At 39.4% G+C, this 23,964-nt stretch overlaps 3 protein-coding genes across 11 annotated transcripts in view; 1 reads left to right on the top strand and 2 right to left on the bottom strand.

The window, feature by feature from the left end:
- glsb (glutaminase b) overlaps positions 1-950 on the top strand; it is a 32,786-nt gene extending 31,836 nt beyond the window's left edge. For all 5 annotated transcript variants that reach the window (XM_053626155.1, XM_053626156.1, XM_053626160.1 and 2 more), the window contains one exon: positions 315-950. In XM_053626155.1, the coding sequence (XP_053482130.1) occupies positions 315-471 (157 nt within the window). In that variant the 3' untranslated portion in view covers positions 472-950. The remainder of the gene's footprint in view (positions 1-314) is intronic.
- Positions 763-18,438, bottom strand: stat1b (signal transducer and activator of transcription 1b). 3 transcript variants are annotated; one of them, XM_053626154.1, is made up of 24 exons: positions 17,371-18,438; positions 14,996-15,123; positions 12,777-12,921; positions 12,559-12,654; positions 12,278-12,367; positions 11,965-12,037; positions 11,390-11,484; positions 10,390-10,541; positions 9,963-10,121; positions 9,763-9,855; positions 8,139-8,198; positions 8,021-8,050; positions 7,839-7,929; positions 7,658-7,699; positions 7,125-7,208; positions 6,892-6,990; positions 6,681-6,816; positions 5,363-5,418; positions 4,848-4,942; positions 4,538-4,677; positions 4,069-4,254; positions 2,967-3,045; positions 2,766-2,857; positions 763-1,277 (listed from the first exon to the last, which is right to left on the bottom strand). In XM_053626154.1, the coding sequence occupies exons 2-23, from the start codon at positions 15,121-15,123 to the stop codon at positions 2,791-2,793; spliced, it is 2,196 nt and encodes a 731-aa protein (XP_053482129.1). In that variant the 5' UTR covers positions 17,371-18,438; the 3' UTR covers positions 763-1,277; positions 2,766-2,790. The 3 variants fall into 3 exon arrangements, with proteins under 3 accessions (XP_053482129.1, XP_053482127.1, XP_053482128.1); XM_053626152.1 differs by having other exon boundaries at positions 2,766-2,862; positions 17,371-18,436; XM_053626153.1 differs by lacking the exon at positions 17,371-18,438 and adding an exon at positions 15,220-16,801 and having other exon boundaries at positions 2,766-2,862.
- Positions 18,439-23,645: 5,207 nt separating this feature from the next.
- The window catches only part of LOC128608454 (cystathionine beta-synthase), a 16,398-nt gene continuing 16,079 nt past the window's right edge, over positions 23,646-23,964 (bottom strand). For all 3 annotated transcript variants that reach the window (XM_053626164.1, XM_053626163.1, XM_053626166.1), the window contains one exon: positions 23,646-23,964. This exon is cut by the window's right edge and continues 835 nt beyond it. The gene's annotated coding sequence lies outside the window, so the exon portion shown is untranslated.

The following is a 23,964-nucleotide window of genomic DNA, read 5'->3' as shown; positions in this document are numbered from 1 at the left end:
AAAAATTTTTTATTTACATCTTAATGTTTGCATTTTTAAAGGTTTAAGGTGTAATATGTAAATAATTAAACGTTTTTAAAATGGAAATATCATTCAAGTTCAAATATAAATAGAAAATAAATAAAGCTATAATGTACAATTAGAAGAATTAGAACACGTATTTAAGCTTTAACCGGTTTCATTCGTCCTTCATTAAATAAATAAATATGAGAGGAGGACTCTAATATCATCTAATACAGTGTTTTAATGTATAAAAGATGATGAGGAGTTTTTGAAGAGAGGTTCATGGTGTGTGTGTGTGTGTGTGTGTGTAGGTGGGGAAACACACCGCTGGATGAAGCCACACATTTCGGCCATCACGAGGTGGTGACTCTCCTGCAGGAGTTTAATAATAAATACACTCCTGTGGAGAAGCTCAGCGCGGATAAGGAGAAAGCCGCCAAGAACCTGGAGGGCATGCTGGAGACTTAAGAGACGTAAAGTTCACACACCAGCAGAGGGTGCTCACGCTCTCTCCCTCTTTCCGTCTGTCCACGCATCCTGCCCACAGACTGCTTCCTGTAGTGAACGCTCACTGCCTCACGTATTTACAGCATCATCAACATCTCGATAAAAACAAACCTCGTACAGTCTATAATTGTCCAAGTGACTGCGTTGTGCTAGATGGTGTTAAGGGTGCAAGAAAAAACAAACAAACAAAAACAGAGGATCAGTCATCCCAGTTAAATGAAATAAAAAAAAAAAAAATCACCCCAGCATATAAACATTTGAACATATTTATTTGGAAAAAAAGTGTCGAGTGTAACCTCGAAGTTTTATTTTTATTTCATAGATGAGACTTCACAGAGTTCAGAGGACGAGTCGTGTGCACGTCTGTTTACAAATGACGTTTCCGTATATATATATACTTTAGATGTACAATATTAAATAAAGCCGCGAAGGAACAAAAACCGGAGCCTGCGTTATTGTCTCGTCGTCCTGCACTGGTGCATAAGAATAATTTCCACAGTTGTGCAATTCCACAAATTCACTATCACTACAACAGTGTAAACACACTCTGTCTCTCTCTCTCTCTCTCTCTCTCTCTCTCTCTCTCTCACACACACACACACACACACACACACACACACACATACATGTTAACAAAATATGTGAATCCCATTCCCTAGCATGTCTGCTGTTCAATCCACAAACTGCTGCTGAAGGAAAGCTGGAGGATGAAGATGGACCGGATGAAGATGTTTGCTGATGTGGATTTACTGCGGTAAAGTTATACACTGAGGAGAGAAAACAGGAACAGCACATAAGTTTCCTTTTAAAAGCAGGCGTTGTACTGTATATAATCAATCAGTGTTACGCAATACTGTGTTGTTTTGCTAGAAATACATTCTTCTGAATGAACACAATGTGTTCTAAATACAGATATGAAGAGGAGGAGGACTATTTGTTTTGATCCATCCATCATACCACTTTATCCTTTTAAGGGAACATGGGGCACGAGGCGGGGTACACCCTGGACAGGGTGCCAGTCCATCACAGGGCACAATCTCACACACACTCACACACTACGGACACTTTGGACACGCCAATCAGCCTACCATGCATGTCTTTGGACTGGGGGAGGAAACCGGAGTACCCGGAGGAAACCCCCGCAGCACGGGGAGAACATGCAAACTCCACACACACAGGGTCACGGTGGGACTCGAACCCCCGACCCTGGAGGTGTGAGGTGAACGCTAACCACTAAGCCACTATTTATTTAACCCTGTCCAGGGTGAACCCCGCCTTGTGCCCCATGCTCCCTGGGATAGGCTCCAGGTTTCCCCGTGACCCTGAAAAGGATAAAGCTCTATAGAAGATGGATGGTTTTATTTATTTATTTATTTATTTATTTATAAACCTTGTCAGAAAGTTTCTGCCGTTTCTCGTATCTGAGCGAGCGGTCAGATACGAAGCGGAAACGAGACCCACGTTCGCTAACACGAGCATGCAGTGGTTTAAATCAGGACGCTAGTTTATTTACATTCTGGAAGATCTTACAGGCAGAACAACCAAAAATTATAACCCTTCTTTTTCTTCTTTCTTTTTTTTTTTTCGCTCGTCGTGTTACAGAGAAAAGTGTAAACTCCTTTGTCATTAAAAACCTCGTTTTTTTTTTTTTTTTAAAACGTTACCTCCGACTGTTACAAAGCGCTGACACTGGAGACTCCTTCCATCAGTGTTAAACAAACCTCTCCTTACTTCATGAAAACTTCACCATCTCCCAGTGAACGAGCCATTACTATAGAAACCATCATCATGCACTACGCTCGGAGCTGGTGTAAAAGAAAATAATAATAATAATAATAATAATAATAATAATAATAATAATAATAATATTCTGACCAATCAGAGTCCAGAATTAAACGGTGCTCTGATACAAAGGAATTTAATGATGGCTGCGATGTTTGCGCGCATTTTCTGTCTACGTACCACACTGAAAAGCAAAACCGTCGCTGTGGTTCTTTCTCTTACGCTTCTTCATCTCTTCATCTCTAAACCTAAACGCTGAGAATTAAACGCTGACTTCCCCGTCGCGTCGCGTTTCTTACTCAAACGGGATAAAAGCGTTCGTTCAACTAAAAACACTTACAGCGAATATTCACCACGGGACGTGTTCCTTCGAAAGAAAGAAATCTCATTTCATGTTTAGAGGAACGTGCGCGCCCGTGTATAGACATCATCCTTATTATTAAAGTTCTTATAAACGGACTCGTCGTTCTTACCAAGCCGTCCATCCCGTTGTTTCTGTTAATATGCTGCAGCTCTCCAAATTCCTCGGGACTCAATGGCAGAATTCTGTCTTGAAGTCTTCCGTCTGGGCTTGAGAAGTGAACGCATTTCTATCGTTATTCATCCATCTTAAAACCACTGCTGTGTGCTTTATTGTAGTGTTTATTACTGAGGTCACGTTTAGCAGAACTTACAGTTCCGACACTGGAATCATCCATCTGTTCTTGTACGGGCTGATTTCAGTCACTCTATCCACGTCCATGTCTTCTGACGCTGAAATCAGGACGCGTGAGAAATGAGATGTATGTATATACCTGAGCCGTTAGTCTTGTGTATTAATATTAACTCTCCAGCGCTTCAGACTCTCGGGCCTCATTTATCAACCTTTTAGTAAACAAACCGGATTAAATTTTCCCGCCAGAAAATTTTCGCTAACTTTTTTTTTCATACCGTCGATAAACGCCTGAAATTACCCAAGCGTGTTCACAGCTTTAAAGGGATAGTTCACTCAAAAATGAAAATCCTGTCATCGGTTACTCCCCGTCGCGTCGTTCCAAACCGCTAAGACTTTCGTTCATCTTCGGAACACAAACGAAGATATTTTTAATGAATCCTGGGAGATTTACAGTCCGGAAACCAAAACTTTCGAGCTCTAAAAAGTTCATAAAGTCACCGTAATGATAATCCAAGCGGCTCCGGGGGTTCGATCCCAGTTTTATGGAGCGATATGTGCGCAAAAAAAAAACTAAAAACGACGCCTTTATTCACAAAATATCTTCACTTAACCACGACGCAAGAGCGGACAAAAAAAAAACAAAAAAACCCTGCAAGTCCTCTTCCTCTATGTCGAAATCTGCAGACATCTTCGATACAAAGACGTTCAGAGCGGACGTTCTGTGAACCATCCCTTTAACGTATAACCACGGACTAAAACGCCATAAACAGAACGAACAGCTTCAAAAACTAAACAGAGACGGCGCACCTCCTCGGCACGGCGTACAGTACGCTAAATCGTTCAGAAACGCAGCTCAGGCATCGCAACGCACCGGCACACATACACACCCTCTTTTTACAGGGTGCCATTATTTTTTTTTTTCTGCCCTGATTGAAAGTCTGATACGTCTTAATTTACAGATTTGTTTTGGATTCACTTGTATCCGGTTGGATAAATAAGGCCCGTCGTGAACGTTAAAGACGTCCAGATTATTCCCTGTTGAGATCATCACACAGTCCACATGACACACTCAGACACACACAGTACTGTTTGGCTAAAAGTACAAGTCGTGAGGTGCGTACCCTCCCCGACGCTGTAGTAGCGCGAGAACGCCACGTCTTTAGGGATGTCCGGATACAGGTAGAGCAGAGGGTTTTCCGGAATATTCTCAGCATCCATTAGTGTGTAGTTCCGAATCACGTCAGGGAAAGTGATGTTGACTAAATCCTGCTTCTTGTACGGCTTCACCGAATGTGTCTTGGGTTCACCTGCGTTCCACACAACACAGAGCGCGTTAAACGATCTCATCGTACGCCGCGATGATATCCTGTGACGGTTACTCTGATCATATTGTATCATATAACTAGACACACCAACGTTCATGCGTTTTCTATACAATGGTGTGCTTTTAAACTTCGTGGCATCAGAACACCACTGTGGAAATTAATATACAGTATGATAGTCAGGTGTCCACATACTTTTGGCCATAAATATGTTTGAGCTAATCATATAAACAAGAAACGAATCATGAGCGGGGAACGTCGCGCGTACCGTTCTGCAACTGCTCCACCCACGTGATGGTGATGCCTCCGTCTTTACACGTCTCACTGAAGCGCAGGAGGAACGTTCCTGGACGCTTGTCTTTTAGCAGAGATTTCTCCTTCTCTTTATTAATAAAGCCCACTATATGCCTGCACACACAGCGGACAGAGAAAGAAAAGAGCAGCGTTTTCCTCCATGCGCTCAGTATTCAGTCACACACTCTGCTCCACGAGTCCAAAAACCAGTCTACAGATCAATTTTAAAGCGGCAGTAAACAAAAACAAGCGAATAATCTGTCGTATGTCCTTGTTTTCTTTACCCATCATTCCAGATATTGAGTAGGCATCGTTTGATGAGGTCCAGAATCCCATCGATCCACAGCCAGAACGCAACTCCTCTCTCGTTCGATGTCGTCTGAAATAAAAAATGTTTTTAAAAAATAAAATAAAATGCATAGACGCTAGTAGAGCATGAGAGTAAGAGTACAACATTAAGAAATATTATAAAGTGTGTTTAATTGACGATTTTTTTTTTTAAATCAATAATAATGTTTTAACATGTACGTTTTGATCATTTCCGATATTAAAGGATCATCTGCGACAATTTATATGAAATGTTCTGCTGGTTTCAAGACTCTTTTGCGCTGGAAACCACACCCAGCTGTGACTGCTGTTCAGATTATATCTCTACGCTCATCTGTCCTCCGTCATGTCAGCGTTCTCGGTAAGTTTCGTTTCATCAGTAACCCTTTCACGATGATGGAAGTGAAACAAACCAAGCAGGGCTGTTTAACAGCGTTATGGTAAAGTGAATAAACTGCAGTAACGTGCTCACCTTAGCGAACTTAGTCCAGTAGACGGGAGCGTTCGGGTCTCCTTGAGCCTCAGGACCTGCAGACAGGACGATATAACGTGGAGTTAAATACTCGGGCTGATTTGGTGGATTATTTCCCTATAAAAGCGACACTTCCTCTAGAACACAATTACAGAAAGAGTTCATTCCTGTTCTCACTTACGTTATAGCAGCTATAAACAGTCTTTCCTTCATCTGCCTCTTTTTTTTCTCTCTCTCTTTTGAGAGAAAAAAAAAAACAACCTCGCGTGTCATGTTACTGGACTCCTCTGTCCGGAAAACTTTACAGCTTTACCTCTGACTGTTACAAAGCACTGAAACTGGAGACTCCTTCCATCAATCTTAAATTTCAAAAAATAAAATAAAGAATATGAAGCGCCTGCCGTTCTTTTTTTAAAAAAAATATTTTTTCATACAATGTGAATCCCTCTGAACGAGCTGTTTCTATAGAAACGATAACGTATTCGAACGAGCGCATTAATATAAACCTGTTATAGAGAATTAACCAACATCTGACCAATCAGAATCCAGAATTCTACAGCGCTGTGGATAAAATAACCGTTTCGCTATGAAGATTAAAATGAATTCTAAAATGAAGTTTGTTCCTTCAAAATTAAACATCGACCGTAAATTATCCGAAATCTAATCCAGATTTGAGCTGGGGAAAAAAACAACAACAACAAAAAAACCAGTTTGATTAAAAACTACGAAGGAAAACGACCAAGTGTAATATTTTTGTCTCATTTGTTTAATCGGGTTCTGTTCGTCTACTTTTAGGACTTCTTTTAGGAAAATCTGATGATGTTTGAGGTCATATTTGTGCAGAAATATATTTAAAAAAAAATTCCAAAGGGTTCACAAACTTTCAAGCACCACTGCTGTACTGTATGTGATTAAAACCCATAGTTTAATATTCCGTCATGAAAATCACAGAAAGTAGAAAAGTAAGTTCTTCATTTTCAATGTTATTGCGATCGGTCGTTATTAATTAAATTATTAATTATGAAAAATACATTTTAGGTCAATTATTAAAGTCCCAGAATGCTAATTTGTACCACATTTTGTGTATTTGATAATCCTATGCTAAAACAAACAAAACCGAACCCTGTTACTCATTTAAGAGCAGCTGAAACGTAAACATGAAATTCACTGTTAAACTTATTTAAATTTTGGATTATTTTTACATTTTAACAGCTACAACGGCTGCATTGTCGCCTGAATCGTGGAATCACACGCAAAGTGGAGAAATTTCATGCTGCAAAGATTGACCAAAGATCTAGGAGAAACATGCGCAGCTCACCGAGTAGTTTATCTGCGAGCATGCTCAGCTGGTCTGTGTTCAGGCCTCTCTTAGTGATGGAGGAAAACTGCCAGCTCAGGACCTTCGCCAGGTCTCCCCACATCATCGGAGGAGGGTTCAGGAAAAATGCGAGGTTCTGAAACAGAGTTTATTTTTTGCCAGAGAGAGCGACTAGACGATATAGAGACACCTGCCGGAAAATGTCTCTCACCTGAGTGTCAGTACAGAGCATGTTAAACCAGATCATGGAGGCCCAGGCACTCGACAGCTGGCTGATATGAGATATCACCACTACAGGAAGTGAAGTGGTCTGCGTTCACACACACACACACACACACACACACACAGGAGTGTGTATTTAATTCTCAACCTGCTCCAAAATTCTTCTTAACTTTGCACATCTACTGTACTGTGTGTATGGGTGTGAGTGTGTTTCGGTTTTACCTTTATATCGATGGAGATATCTCCTTGGTTGAGTTGAGTGTCAAAGCTGATGGAATGAAGTTCCTCCATGATGAGAATAGGACCCTGGGGGGCAGGAAGGAAGGGCGGGCGGGTGGGGGGGGGCACATGTATATATATAGGTTTTGTTTAGAATGTGTGAATATACACAAGCTGTACAATTAAGCAATTAATTCTATTAGAGAATTTTCTTAATAAATGGATTAGTTAATTATAATGTACACATTTTATTTTATAAATTGTATATTCTATTACATTATATGTATAATAATATATATAATTATATTCTATATTCGTTTAAAAAAAAGTTTTTATGGGTTTTTTGGACGGTTAGTGGCGTTCACAAAGAACCTTATAGGATGCTAGAATTAATGACTACAAGGATAAATTCCAAAAGTATTTTACTAGTGTAAGATGTTTTCAGTATTATTATTATTATTATTATTATTATTATTATTATTATTAAACGGATTAGAAATTATATCCAGTAAGTACAGTAGGTAAAAGTTTCCAACCTCATTTGCTCTACTTCCAACTACTTTCTTTTCTTTCAGTTGCTGAAAGAAAATTAAAAAAAAAAGAGGCAAAAATTAGTTATAGATAGTTAACGTAAAATAGTCATCAAAATCACAACATTTTGACCCCCAAAAAGAACAAAAACCCCAATACATCAGTAAATCTGTATGATCTTCATACCAAGTGCCGGAACTCAGCAGACAGGCAGCCGTTTGATTCCTCCATGTTCATGACCTTAGTGTTGGTTCCTAAAATGTTGAACCTACGAAATCTGCATCAGACGGAGAAAGTAATGAGTGAACAGTAACATCTCACTGGACCTACCAAAAAGTTCCAAAAGAGTACAATGTGCAAGTTTTTACCCCTTGAATGTATTCGTTTCTGTTAAATCCCTAAGGAGAAAATAAAATATAAAAATATTAAATATAAATTACAGTTAATAAAAACAGGTCAGCTTAGTATTTTGACGTCTGTACTTACTGGTCGAAAGAGGCTTTGACTTTTAGCTGGCAGTTTAACTCCGGCAGTTTGACCAGCAGCCTAGGGGAAAAGGACACTTGTTGCAGGAGCTGATATTACTGCTGTTGTTGAAATGTGAGTTAATATATGGTCAATTGACTTAGATGAGTTGTTCATTTGAGTTAAATGAGTTGTTCATTTGAGTTAAATTATGTTGTCCATTTGAGTTAAATGAGTTGTTCATTTGAGTTAAATGAGTTGTTCAATTGAGTTAAATGAGTTATGAGTTGTCCATTTGAGTTAAACGAGTTGTTCATTTGAGTTAAATGAGTTGTTCAATTGAGTTAAATGAGTTATGAGTTGTCCATTTGAGTTAAATGAGTTGTCCATTTGAGTTAATTGAGTTGTCCATTTGAGTTAAATGAGTTGTCCATTTGAGTTAAATGAGTTGTTCATTTGAGTTACCTGTAGTGTTCAATTGAGTTAAATGAGTTGTCCATTTGAGTTAAATGAGTTGTCCATTTGAGTTAAATGAGTTGTTCATTTGAGTTACCTGTAGTGTTCAATTGAGTTAAATGAGTTGTCCATTTGAGTTAAATTAGTTGTCCATTTGAGTTAAATGAGTTGTCCATTTGAGTTAAATGAGTTGTTCATTTGAGTTACCTGTAGTGTTCAATTGAGTTAAATGAGTTGTCCATTTGAGTTAAATGAGTTGTTCAATTGAGTTAAATGAGTTATGAGTTGTCCATTTGAGTTAAATGAGTTGTTCATTTGAGTTAAATGAGTTGTCCATTTGAGTTAATTGAGTTGTCCATTTGAGTTAAATGAGTTGTTCATTTGAGTTACCTGTAGTGTTCAATTGAGTTAAATGAGTTGTCCATTTGAGTTAAATGAGATGTCCATTTGAGTTAAATGAGTTGTCCATTTGAGTTAAATGAGTTGTCCATTTGAGTTAAATGAGTTGTTCATTTGAGTTACCTGTAGTGTTCAATTGAGTTAAATGAGTTGTCCATTTGAGTTAAATGAGTTGTTCATTTGAGTTACCTGTAGTGTTCAATTGAGTTAAATGAGTTGTCCATTTGAGTTAAATGAGTTGTTCATTTGAGTTAAATGAGTTGTCCATTTGATTTAAATGAGTTGTCCATTTGAGTTAAATGAGTTGTTCATTTGAGTTACCTGTAGTGTTCAATTGAGTTAAATGAGTTGTTCATTTGAGTTACGTGTGGTGTTTATTTGAATTCATCTCTGATCATTTAATTTAATTCTGGTGTTTATTTGAGTTCATTTGCGCATTCGAGGTAAGTTGAGCTAACTGGTATACATTTGAGATAAGCTGTAGTCATTTGAGATAACTGTGTTCCTTTGGGTTAATCTGTGGTCATCTAAGTTAACTACATTGTTCATTTGAGTTACCTGTGGTCATTTGAGTTACCTGTGGTCATTTGAGTTACCTGTGGTCATATGAGTTCATTGTTTTCATCTGAGTTACATAACTGGAACGGTCACTTCAGTTAAGTTAACTGTATTAATCTGAGTCAATTTGCTGGTTTTGACTTGCTGCTGTTTCACCCACTGTGCATTTGAGTCTACCTAAAATTAAACGGACACTCTTCAGTATGAGTTCATTCATGTTTTATTAACATACCTGAGTTTAACTGTGAACTGCACACCAGTCTTCAGCACCAGGGGTCTCTGCGGATGCGTGGGCATGCACGGCTGCCTTTCCACCACAATGGAACTGTAAAACACATCACAAGCACTCGCATCCTGCACTACCATGTAACCCTGACCACAAAGCCTAGTCGCATTCCACCTCTGAGTGCGCAACCGACAAAAATGACGTACTTGACGAGGAGGTTTTTGAACAGCGACAGCACCTGCTCCTGCAATGAGCTCATGTTCAAAGTGATGGGGTCGTTTTCGTAAGTGAAGTTCACCACCAGCTCCTGCAGCGTGTTCAGCTGATGACGTATCTGCTGCAAACACTCTGCCACTGCAGTGAACCTGAGGAACACGATACACTGATTTACTTACTGTATGAAAGTATAAACCTCACACTGTCACACATATGCACAGAGATGATGGAAACTGTCTTCGGGAATAGACAGAGAGTAGATAGATATCTCGGTCACTAAGGCTCTGTGCTAAATTCAGAGGGTTTTTAGGTCAAATTGAAGGTTTGCCAGAACCAGAAGAGGTTCTACCTGTCTTGTAAGTCCTGATAGTGTAAGTGTTCGTGTGTATGTTAAAAAAAAACAAAAACTACTCTCACCAATTCTGTAACTGATCCAGGCAAGCATTTGGAGGACCACCAATGCAAGCCATCTGCTGCCTCTGCTTCCACTCTGGAACCTTTTCTGTTATGAGTGTGTTCTGGGTCAGATCTGCTAATTTTAGTGCATTTAATAACTCCATTACGACTGCCTGTAGATACACAGAAACAACAATAAAACGCACTTAAAGCTATTCTGTAGCATCAGCGTTTAACGTCCTTTGCATTTATACAAAGTGTATACTGTTAGTAAGTTATGTTCGTGGGTTGCCTGTGCCGCATACAGGTGAGTTGATTTAGGTTAAATGATGCTTGTTTGTATTCACCATTCTAACGAATCCTGGTGGGTTTGGTCAGCCCTGCCCAAACTGCCATCCAAGCAATTCTATGTCTAACCAGCAAGCCTGTGTTTGTGCCATGAGAATGAGTATAAACATAAATTGTTTTAACTGCGCTTTGTAGTCAAACATTTTTGCAAATGCCACTTGGTACAGAAGCTGGACCGGTTCAGCCAGCTGGAGCACGTGAAACAACTCCTGAGAGACAAAGGCCGGGAAGAAAAGAAAGGGTAGTCGAAGCCAGTGGGAAGCTGAAAATGGAAGGAATGTCCAACATGATCAGGGTCCTGAGCATTATGCTTGCCCAGCTAGCCAGTCACAATGGTGGCCAATCACAAAAGAGTATGGTCAGCAGCAAGAAGCAGACAGAACACAACAGTACTGGCAGCAGGACGCTTGAACGCTTTCCTCACTACAATGGGTGACTACCCATATGAGTGTAGTGCCGAGGTTCTACAGGTGGTCAGTAGAGTTAATATCGGTGGTGCAGCCTGCTTTTAGAGGGAATGAAGCAGATCATCGCCTCCTGTATTTTGACCTGGGGATTGGGTATGGCTCTCAGCTCTAGTCTGTAACGTCCATTTACCACATGGGAACCTCAGTGTCCTAATCCAGATTTATTTTGCTCAGAAACACACGAGCTGCGTTTAGCATTGGCCTACCTCTCTGATTTTGTTCAGCCGAAGGAACATCTCTCTGATCTTCAACTCCTCCAACTGAATCTCTTTGGCTATTTGTGTATTTGCTTCAACCTCCACTGAAAACACAAAGCATACATCATGTCACATGACTGCTACATCCAAATATACTTAGATTCACTTGTTCTGTCAAGTAGTATCAAATTATTCTCGAACTTGGGCTGACCCCATCGGTGTGTATTCATTTTATTAACTTTTTATTAATTCCTTTTTAAAAAAAAACAAAAAAACCAAAACATTTTTCAAATAATATTGTTTGGCACCACAGAGCTTTACCCCACAAAACTTTCCAAAGACAGTACACATTAAGTCAGAGTTGCCTCTGGTGCTTGGACCCCTAAATATATTCACTTTGTTCATCTGGGTTGTGATTTCCACCACTGAAACAAGAAAACAAAAATCCCGGGCCCCTTGTCTGCACTTCATGGATCCCACTTTGTCAACCACTGTGTTATATACACATAAATAATTTATACATATCCCTATTTATACACTTTACCTGGAAATCATTTTACTATAAAAACATGTTAATGTCTTACTCTGTAAAGTTTTCTTCTTGAAGTCATGCTCGTCTTGTAGATCCTCAAGAACCTGAATATCCTGTTCTGCTGCCTATTTACACACACATATAAAGGATATTATAGCTAGCTCCATTACAATCTGAGGTCAGCAGAGAAAATGCCGGAAAACTCAGTAGAACCTGGAATTCGGAAATGCTCTAGCTAATATTAAAGTTATTATTCAGTACTGAGAGACAAAAGACAAAGAAGAAAAGTCAAACGATGTGACACGTTCCTGCATTTTCGTACCGTACATCATACAGTAATTCATATTGTTCCAGTCGTGATTTACCTGCACTTTCTTCTTCAGCTCATTCACCTGGTTCTCCAGCTGCTTCTGCTTCTCCTGTACAACACTGACCTGGGGTGAGCCCGTATTTTCCTAGCCAAAAGGACAACATGTTCTTGGTGAATATCTTGAGTGTGGTTGGGAGTTGGTCTTTTTTATTGAAATCATGTTTATTAAATACATTTCCGCTGCTTGTCAGAATCCTTACCACTTCTGTGCTAAGAAGATGTCATAGGAATTGCGTTGGAAAGAAATCGTACAATAAGCTACCACGTGTACTGTACCTGTGTTCTGAGGGCCGACTCCAGAATTCTCCGTTCCTCGTTCAGGGCGTTGGATATGATCATAGCCATGTACACTGTATTTTCCTGAAAGTGTTCCTACAAGGAAAATAAAAACATTTTATTGTTTGTAACGTCAAAGCAGATGGACTCCGAGGATGACGGAGGAATATTTTAGTGACAAAGCTGACGGGATTCCTTTATCTGTGGAGGTTCTGCACCTGTAGGTTGCGTTGTATTTTGCGGATGTTGTGCTGAAGGAGGAAGTTGTTGCTCGGATTCAGGCGACCATAGAGCTCATCCAGTTTACTCAGAAGCTCGTGGAAACGCACCCTCGCTAGGGACTCATCGAGGGCCACAGCGTCCCTGTACCGGATGATAATATTGACAGTTCTAGTCAAGATACAGTGCATGGCCATGTCAGTCTAACTCATTCGTGGGTTCATGGTTCTGGCGGTCTTATCTTCCAGAGACAGTGTGGTAATAATGATAAAGTAAAGCTCAGAGCGCCAAATCCATGGCTGCAATGTCTGTTATTGTATTATTTTATATAGAGTATACGATAATTCACTTACGCATTACATTTATTTAGTGATCTAGATATTATTAGTTGCGAGTAGTTCATCCACATTATCCACAAAGTGATTTTTTTTCTTCAGTTTTTATACTATGAGTGTGGTTATATCTTTGCAGAAACATGTTTAATGGCTTAATAGGTCTGATTTAGAATAATAACTCTTACAGTCCCCTCCCAGCGAGGCCAAGACATTCAGATTTAAGATCAAAAGATGGAGATGAGACCAGGGTTAGGGTTAGTTTTGGTTTCCAGCTTTTATTTCCTGGTATTTAGATCTAGACGTGTTAAACAACACAAAACATAAAACCTTAGGTGAGCAAAAGTATAGGAACAAATAAGTCTTGAAGCAAATGAAAGAAATTGCACTTAATATTTGGTTGCGTATCCCTTGCTTGCAATAACTGCATCACTCCTGCGACTCACTGACACCAAACTGCTGGATTCTTCTTCTGTGAAGCTTCTCCAGGTTTTTCCTGCAGCTTCTTTCAGTAGTTGTGTGTTTCGGGGGGTTTCTCCCTTCAGTCTCCTCTTCAGTAGGTGTTAAGGTCCAACCCTCAGTCGGGTGAAGGTCTGGTGATTGACTCGTCCAGTCTAAAACCTTCCACTTTTCCCCCTGATGAAGTCCTGTGTTGAGGTGGAAGTGTGTTTTGGTTCGTTGTCTTGCTGCATGATGAAGTTCCTCCTGATTCATTCGGATATATTTCTCTGTAAATCTGCAGACAGGATGTTCCTGTAAACTTCTGAATTCATTCTTCTGCTACCATCATGAGTTCATCATCAATAAAGATTAGTGAGAATGTTCCAGAAGCAGCCGTGCAAGCCCAATCCATGACGCTACCTCCACCATGTTTCACAGATGAGCTTGTATGTTCTGGATCATGAGCAGATCCTTTCTTTCTCCACACTTTGGTCTTTCCATCACTTTGGTAGAGGTTCATCTTGGTTCCAGAACTTTTGTGGATCATCTCTGTATTTCTTTGTGAATTCCAGTCTGGTTTTCTGATTCTTTCTGCTGATGAGTGATTTGCATCTTGTTGTGTGTCCTCTATATTTCCTGCTCTCGAAGTCTTCTTCGAACGGTGGATTGTGATACCTTCACCCTGCCCTGTGGAGGCTGTTGGTGATGTCACTGACTGTCATTTTTGGGGTTTCCTTCACAGCTCTCTCAATGTTTCTGTCAGTAGCTGCTGTTGATTCCCTTTCCTTTTTTTTTTTTAAGCCAGCCAATTCGGTGTCTGTTACTCAGTACACCAATAGAGTCTTTCTTTTACAGGACATTCCAAATTGTTGTATTGTCTATGCCCAATGCCTCTGATAGATTTGAACTCTCTTCTCAGCTTCAAAATGGCTTGCTTTTCTTCCATACACAGCTCTCTGGTCTTCATGTTGGTTTATCCTTTTTAACAACAAACGCAGTCTTCCCAGGTGAAACTTAAATCTAAAACCAAGAGTAGATGTTCAGACCTATTTGTTGTTTAAAAAATCAGTCTAACAGGACACACCTGGGTAACAAGAAACACCTGTCAGTCACATGTTCCAGTATTTTTGCTCACCTACAAATTGGTCTCAAACCCAAATGTCTTCGGTCTACAGCAAAAACAAATGAACTGGCCCTGCCGCTCCAATAGTTTCAGAAGGCACTGTAATTTAAATATCACGCTGTTTTTCCTTCAAGAAAGAAAGGTGAACTTTCTTATGTGGGCAAACAGATACGTCCGTAGTGTTCTCCCTCAACACACACAACGTTCTTCATAACATCACTCCTGAATGCAAACTCTGTTCCATGATATTATCATGTGAGCTACCAGATCTTTAGCAGAAAAAGGGCTAGGTTTAAAATGTTTCTAACATATCATTTCTCACCAGTCAATGCTTTCAATCCATTGGCTGAGGTACTGACGAATCTCCATGGGGAACGCATCATCGTAGAGCTGGTCGATTTGCTCCAGGTATCTCGAGTCCAGCTGTTGTAGCTGGTACCAAAGTGCCATCTGCAATCAGATTAAATAATCAGTATAAATACACATGACGCATCATTTTTCTCTAATGCATGTTACGACTGTTTTTTTATATTGACCCTGCCTTACTTTTTGGATTTGTCTGCACAGCTCTTGTTAAAATGCTGATCTGCAATTGCATGTCTCAGTCCTACAATCTTCACACCATTTACAGTATACAGTATAAAAGTGCAGTAAACCATGCAAATGATATCATTTGAGTCTTCTTTTGAGCAGATGAATAGGGGGGAAAAAAATCTGGATTCGATATTCTCATTAGGTAACTACGCCTCCACTCCATTCATCACTGTTTCCAGGAATGTCGAGACTACTGGGAGGAAGAAGCGTGCCCCACAGCACGGTACGCTGACAATAACCTCTTTCTTAATGTCAACAAAGGAAACAAAGGAAATCACTGATTAATCCAGAAAAGGAAGACGAGAGCACACACCACTATGTATATAGAGCACCGCAGTGTAAACATTGAGCGGGTTCAAATTTCTACGGTAAGACTCTATATCTCTGTCCACAGTTCCCATCTTACAAGAAAAGCCCCACAGCACCTCCATTTTCTAAGGAGACTTCCAAAAGACATGCAGATTCATCACGGTCTGAAGAAAGCATTCAGCATTGTCTCAGACCTCAATCACCCCCCAGCTACTACGTGTTTTGAGCTCCTACAATCTCCAAAGCCATTCTAGAGCATACAGTACAATCACAAGTCTACTTCCCATGATTCTTACACTGCACACACTGTGCACAACATGTCCTTCTGATCGCCTCCCCGTCCTCCTTATCACCTCCCCCCTCCCCGTCCTCCTTATCGCCTCCCACCTCCCCGTCCTCCTTATCGCCTCCCGCCTCCCCGTCCTCCTTATCACCTCCTAATTACTTGACCTGCCTACTATCTATCTTCACTTCTTATCAACGTTCTACTTGGTTTACATTGAGCACAGCCACTTTAATCTTTAATTCTACACTTTACACACACCGACACCATGAAGACTTATCAGTCAGCATCGACTAGACACACACACAGACTACCCTAAAACTGCACTGCTTGTTGTTGTTGTTTTTCTTTGTACTGTGTTAAGTGTCCTGTCTAATACCGCAACTCTCCTAATGTCCTCTGTCTAGTCATGTTATTTAACGCTTGTTATAAGCTATGTTTACACCTGAGGCTAGGTCAGCTGCATTTCATTATACTCTACGCTCCGGTATATGTATAATAGCAATACAAACTAGATCGTCGGTGCCTCTGGTTCATGTATGTAGCTGTAAGTTTTCACACTGATTGGTGTTTTAGTTAGGTCGTGTTTAACTAGTACAATGTAGAAATATTAATAAAAAAAACAAACATTTTTTGTGCTTTTGTGCTTGTATCATCTTTCATTTGACCTAAATGTCAGTAAGAAATATTTTTTTTCTTTCTCTGGATGTTTAACCTACTCTTGTCCTCCAGGCGATGATGAAAAAACAAACAAACAAACAAACAAACAAACTAATAGCCAGGATGTGAAATCTGCTCGGATTTGATCAGGCTCGTGCTAAATGTGGCCATGAATGTTGATCTGTTATACAAGAGACAAAGAGGATTAATAAACAAAAACAAAACGGTGCAACAATAACTTTTATAAAATACTTTCTCTTTTGTGGTAATAAACTTTATTGTTGCATCAAGTGTTGACTCAATAAAATACAGTTACAAATTATATATATATATATATATATATATATATATATATATATATATATATATAAGAGCGCGCGCGCGAGAGAGAGAATAGAAGTGAAGTCCTCTAATCCTGTCTGCTGCCACTCTCAGGATGAGAACGGAGGATGAATTTTTCAAGATAAAAATTCCAGGTGAGCTGCAACCAACTTTAGAGTTGCAAGTACACGAAAGAAAATCTTAAAACAAACAAGTAAATAAATCTGTTGCAAGTCCAATTCAGCTCCCCCTCCCCCCCACCACAATCTTTTACAAACTTTTAAATAATATCAGTATCAAATACATAATAATAATAATAATAATAATAATAATAATAATAATAATAATAATAATAATAATAACAATAATAATAATTAAGCCGATATAGCTATTAAATATATTAAACTGTTACATATACAGCTCAGGGATGTAAAGTCTAAACAATAATTAAAAATAGAGATCCAGGACTTGAAAAACAAAACCCTTTCCAGTTATTAATTTTAGCATTTCATAACCAGATCATCCCTTACCTTTTAAAACTCGTTCGGATTTGGTCCAATAAAGGAAGGTGTGTAGAATTTAAAAGATGATCTGTGCAGATTATTATTATTATTATTATTATTATTATTATTATTATTATAGGCTGGAGAATGGTGCCAGATGTCTGGTTCTCACAGCACGTTGGATTCTGGAGCAGGTTTATTATCTCCACAAGACATGAAACCCCAGGCACTGACCAAGCCGACTGCAGATATTTCAGCCAATCAAAGCGCGAGATTATCGTGATTCGCCCGACCTCCAGTCGACAGCCAATCATCAGCGAATGCGCATGTGTTCGCCCCGCCCCCGTTCTCCTGGCTGTTCTGGCCAGTGTGCGTCCTCCCTCCGTCGTGAACGTAAACTTTACAAAACGCAACTCTGGAGTGAAAAGAAACTCAGGATGTCTCAGCAGTAGGAGGAATCGCACTCAGGCCAGTTGAGACTCGAGTCTGCTCACACAAATAAGATTAATATTCCAAGCATTTCATTCTAATCTCAGGTGTTTTGCATCGACTTGCTTTCCAAAGAGAATTCATGACTGAAAATATAGCTTCTGATTTGTCTAATAAAAAGTGGGTTCGAGTGAAAATCAGAAAACATATGGAGCAGTAAACATTCAACGAACCTTTTAATTTTGTTGAGGATTCTTTTAGTTCAACGAATCAATTTGACCAAAATGTTTGGTAGTAGCGGAGAGCGGGGTCGGTTGTACCAGGGGTCAGTTGTGACGCTATCGATTGCTCTGATCAGCAACAAGCAACGGTCGAGACCCTCACTCTGCACATGCTCAGTAGCGTCCTTTTACTACCTGCAAAAAAAGATTGAGGTCACGCTTTAGTTTTCGTCCCAGGAGTTTGGTGGAGTTTGAAAGAACTCATAAGGGACCACGAGAACTGATTCTTTGAATAGCACCTTTGATGAACACACACACACACACACCTATACACATCTATAACTTTCTATCGCAATTAAGAAATTACATCTGATACAAGACTAATAATCACATGTCTGTGTTTATATTGTGCACGGTAACTTTCTATTTCCTGGAATTCAACACATAAAACTGTAAATGACTGAAGTGTGACAACCGACGAAAAACAAAAAAGGATGTGTGTGTGGCGGGGGGGGGGGAGGGAAGTTTGGCGTTAAAGGACGTTTGGAAACGTGTGGGAAAAACAAAACAAACAAAAAAAACCAGTGGCTCTATTCAGTGGAACCGTGAAGCGGTCTGCTCTCGGGCGGTTGGACTTGTCATGCTGCTTCCTGTCATAAGTTTCACAGGGGAAACAGTGGTTATGGTCAGCTGAGGAAACTGAACACCTTGATATATATGATGCAAACCGAATAGCTTTTACGTGTGTGTGTAATTTCAACATCTTCACTTGAGCGGTTTATACGTTTAAAAACAAGCTTTATGAGAAGTGTTACGATTCACAGACAAAGACCGAAAGGATGAATGTGAGGATTGAACTCAAAGGCCTGAGCACATCAGCTGTTTTTCATGCGATTGATGTATTTGTCCATCATGTGGTGCCCGACATTAACGTGCAAAATTAAGAATACATTTTAGCAAAGAAAAGAGCTTAATTCCTTCATCCTTAGTAACTTACTGGTCAGGGTAGCAGGGTGTACTAGTTTGTCAATATTGTTGAAAAATTGATGTAAAGTATATCTATATATACAGGGTGACTCCCACAGGTCTACACACACAGGCGAAATTACACTCTAGGTTCTAGAAACAAGGTTCGTGTCAAAGTATTTTTCCATAAAACCATTACTGTACACTAGAAAAAGCAAAAATGTGCGACAACAGCCCAGTTTACACGACACTAAATGCACCGCTATCTTCGTTAGCTTTAGCTAACTTGTTTAGCTAACTTGTTTGTAACGCCCACTGGATCGTATGTTGGTCACTCGGTTTTTTGGATGTTTTAAACATCCGAAAATCTTAAATATATGACTTATTTGAGTCATTTACTTCAAAGTCTATATATAAACACGACTTTAGCAGCTCTAGCAACACATTTCTGATCACCTTGTTGTGTATAAATAAAGGAGATTGGCGTAATTTGTTTATGATGTGGTATATTTGACATTTTCAAAGGGTAAAAATAAACCTGAAAATATTAACCCATTTATGAAATAAAATGAACCCGGCATTTTTGTAAAAATGAAACTATACTTTGGGTTGAAAAACAACTCATTTGCTGGGTTAAAATTAACATCCCAACTTGATGGATTAGTTTAACCCAAAATGTGTTCTGTCCTACATTTACCCAGCTGTTGGGCTAAAAAGAACACAATTTGGGTTGTTTTTAACCCAGTTGTTTTTTAGAGGGTAAGACTTTTTTTTTTTTTTTAGCAAAATGGTTTCCAAAGGTTTTCATACTTAGTTTGTATTATATATATTATATATATTTCATATAGCGTTTAAGGATGTGTTTTTTATTTTTATTTATTTTTATTTTTTTTACGGAAGTTGTGGTAATTTACCTGTCAACGTATGACATGATCAAGACAAAAAGTTGGATTTTATCATAAAACTTACCTCGAGTGTTGTCACTGTTTGCAGAACTATCGGACCGATAAAATATAAAACTTTTCTGCTATCTAACACGAGACTAGGCTAGTTTGGCGTCGCTAACCAAGGGGAGGAACAGCTAAGCTATCATTGTATGGGTTTAGCTGCTACAATGCCATGCAGAGTCTCTGCTCATATCATGTTCATGTAACTTTGAACTCATATAGACATTTACACGCCTCGTTTTCCTGCTCAGCATGAGCGAATATTCGTGTTTCAGTTTCAACCCCTTTACTGGTTAAAAATAAATAAATAAAAATCTGCGTAATCCATTTTTCCCTCACACTTGACTGTGTGAGCTAGCGTTTGGCAGAATTGAGACCTGTCAGCCAATAAGACACAAGAAGTTCCATGTATTTTCCTGTAAAAACCCTGTCTGATTGGTCTCGCCTCCGTACACTGAATATAAAATACAACACTTCGGTCTTCTTTTACTGACATTCAGTTACGTAGAGACAAACTGCTCAGTACGTGAGTTATTCACTACTAAAGGACAAAAGAAAAAATCTTCAGGACTACAGCCCCGAATGCCCAAGCTAGGTACTCTCTTTCTTGTGGGCGGGTGAGCCGGGTGGGGGCGGGGGCTTTGGGGCGCTCATCGGCGACCATGCCTAGAAACGGCCCTGCTTGTGAGTCATATATCATCAAACCGTTTCAATTTGTTCGAATATATCGCAGGCACGTACAAACAAAAATAGTTCTGTTTTCGTTCACTCACCATGCTGAGATTTTGACAGCTGGGGATTTTGTGCAGTGTTTTCCAGTGTTTCCTGGCAGGGTTCTTGAAAGAAAAGAAAAGAGAAGAAAGAACAAACTGGACATGCCTTCAGACACGGAATTATTGTCAGTGGATAAAAGACGGATGTACCTATCGTACGCTGAAAATGTGGAGCTTCAGAATATTTCACGCCTAAGATTTCCCAAAAACAGTGACATGTTACAACTGACCCCACTCTCCCCTAGACCTAGGAAGCAGCACAATAAGATAATTGATAATTAATGTTCAAAAAAAAATTCCATTTCATTTTCTAATGCTCATAGTTTTGGTGTTTTCAGTGCTCCAACACACTAGTTCATTACACAGCTCATTAGTGAGTCTGATTACAGATCTGCAGAGTTAAATGAGCAATGAAAGGGAAATATAAAGAGACAAGGCTGTGAGAAACACCCGTGTATGAAGTATAAAGTGGGTGAGGGTGCGGTGGGGAGCTGCTGCGATGCTGGAACAGCCAGAAGCAAAACCACGTGCTTTCCGAGAAAGCGAAACTGCTCTGAGCAATATACTGCGTGCGTGTGTATGTGTGTGTGTGTGTGTGTGTGTGTGTGTGTGTGTGTGTGAAAGAGGGAGTGAGTTTGAGAGTGGAGCGAGAAACGAAACTTGAACAAGTACCAATTCCATAGTTTCCTAGAAAAACAGATGGTGTCAGCACACAGTGATTATTATTATTATTATTATTATTATTATTATGACATTTTATTTCAGGTGCTTGTGAAGCAGTGGAGAGGGAGTGTGATTAACTACGTATGTTGTGTTTGAAAGTTGTACTTTATTATAAAATGTGCTAAACCATACTAGTGTGTATCAGCTGACACCTTTTTTAAATGTTGTTGTTTTATTTTATTTTTTTATTATTTATTTATTTATTTATATTTTATTATATAGCAATAATATAATAATTAAAAAGAATTTATATTTTTTAAAGGAATATGACAATGATAAAGGATCTGTTATCAACCACTTTTGGAACATATTGACTACTGTATGCTGTCTAATACAGTTCTCTTGGGCTGGTTGAAGACGAGGCGCGCTGCTGCATTCTGAATCATCCGAAGGGGTTTGATGGAGCTGCTGGGACGCCCCGGAGTAATGCGTTGCAGTAGTCCAGTTTTAAGATAACAAGATCCTGGACTAGTATCTGTGTGGCCTGTTCGGTGAGGTAGGGTCTGATTTTCTTGATGTTGTACAGAATGAACCTACAGTATGTGTTATCAGCAGGGATCACTCACATTTTCACTAGCCTATTGCACATGTCCAAGAGCTGTTCACTTCCTCCACCTGCTGGCCAACTTTATCACAGCAGCAGCGTATAGACCATGGAAATACTATAACTGCTACAAACATACAAATAAATAAATAACTCTATATTAAACAGCACATTGAAAATAAGAGTATGAAATTATATTCACTTTGTTCACGCCCACAGCGCTGCTGAATTCTGATTGGTCAGAAGGTGTTGATTAGTTTTCTATTGCAGCAGCTCTGACATTAATGCAGCTATATGTTTTCGTTTCTATGGTAACACGTAAAGAGCGTGTAAGCGTTGATACGATGTTTTCTGTAGGATGTCTATATCACACTTGTGGAAGGAGTCTCCAGTGTCAGAAGTAAAGCTGTAACTGTACGCTTGATGACATTTTCAAGACAGAAGAGTTTGTGCTTTGCCATTTGGGGAATTCTGGAGAACTTTCAGCAAGTTCTCAGGAACAACACTGTTATCTTTATGACTTCGACAATAGGAAGGATATTAAGGTGATATGTGGTGTATAGTTTCACAGAGATGAACAAAAACAAATTAGAATTAGAGCGAAACCTCACCCTACCAGTGAACACAGATGATACTGGAAGTCGTACTTGTGTGGCTGGTGTGTCGACATTTTTACAAACTTAGCCTGGGGCAGTCTCACAGGCATCTTCTCTACCGCGTATCCTGCAGGGTCACGGGGAACCTGGAACCGCTGGACCATGTAGGAATTGTTTTAATGTTCTAGTCATCCCAAGAATGCTTTACAGTGAGATCACTTTCCTACATTAATGTTTATTAATTTCCCTTTTTAGATTTTAACTCGGCATGCGCCAGTCTTACATCTTATCATCAGGTCGTAATTATGGCATTCCTTTAGAATGGGGCTCGATCTCAGGCTTCCTAATCCTGCTCATCAGCACTATTCCAGCCGTTTGATCTAAAACTGTTGTGTTTGGATCCTGTGTCAGAGGCAGCAGTTCAGGAGAACTCCATTACCCAGAATTCTCCGGGCTGGTTAACCCAGATTGCCTGCACCTGCCAGGCAGGTTATTTAAGACCAGCCTTGAGTCAGCATTTTGTCGCACCTTTGTAGAGGGGTGACTGGTATCAGGTATGAGTAAACACAAAAGGAACATAAGAAATGACAAGAATTAGAAAAGGAAAAGAAAATTGAAAAGCAGAAAGAACCTACAGTAAAACAAAGACATGACACAAGAAACAAGTTAAACATTTTAAAATGACCAGTTTTCTACTGTTGTAAATGGTGGTTCCCTGGAATCACTGAGGTATTTGGATAAACAAAATGTCCACACACACACACACACACACACGCACGTGTGTTAGTAAGTGATGAGTAAAATCTTATCGTATTCCAGCAATAGTGGACAAGTGAGAAGTATAGACTAGCTTTAACACAGTTGGAGGAAAGTGTTATCTGCCCTCTTCTGCATATATGAGCTCACAGACACTCACGATTGGCTATTGTTGCTGTGATTGACAGGAGAAAGACAGTAATGGAATCCCGCCCACCTTCCCTTTTTTATCTGCACTGTCTTAACACTTTCACGTTTTATAGTATTACAGCTCTGGTTGTAATAAGTGTGTGTGTGTCAATTCACAGCTTTCTCTTGTGGCAAAAAGCAAGAAACACAATCTGTCCTAAAGAAGAAAAAAAAACCCTTTATTTAAAATAAGACTGAATTGAAAGCAGCATTTAAAATTTCCCTCTCAGAAAACAAAACGCTTCAAATGACGTTCAAAAGAAAAGACGTGGAGGTTGTAACATTCACAACATGAATCTGATGACCTCAAGCCTCAGGCCCTTCCTTATTTACATCCACGTCTTACACACAGTTTTAATGTACCGTAAATCAACAAGTGAAAGAAGGAAAAAAAACAAAACAAATGAGTAAAACTATCAAGTATTCTGAAGACAAGGCCAAAGCGTCGATAATCTTTCACAGTCCTCCAATAATACA

The sequence above is a fragment of the Ictalurus furcatus genome, chromosome 6 (assembly GCF_023375685.1).
Source record: "Ictalurus furcatus strain D&B chromosome 6, Billie_1.0, whole genome shotgun sequence".
Taxonomy (NCBI): Eukaryota; Metazoa; Chordata; class Actinopteri; order Siluriformes; family Ictaluridae; genus Ictalurus; species Ictalurus furcatus.
Note: the sequence above shows the minus strand (reverse complement) of the source record. Positions and strands in the feature narration are given on the sequence as shown.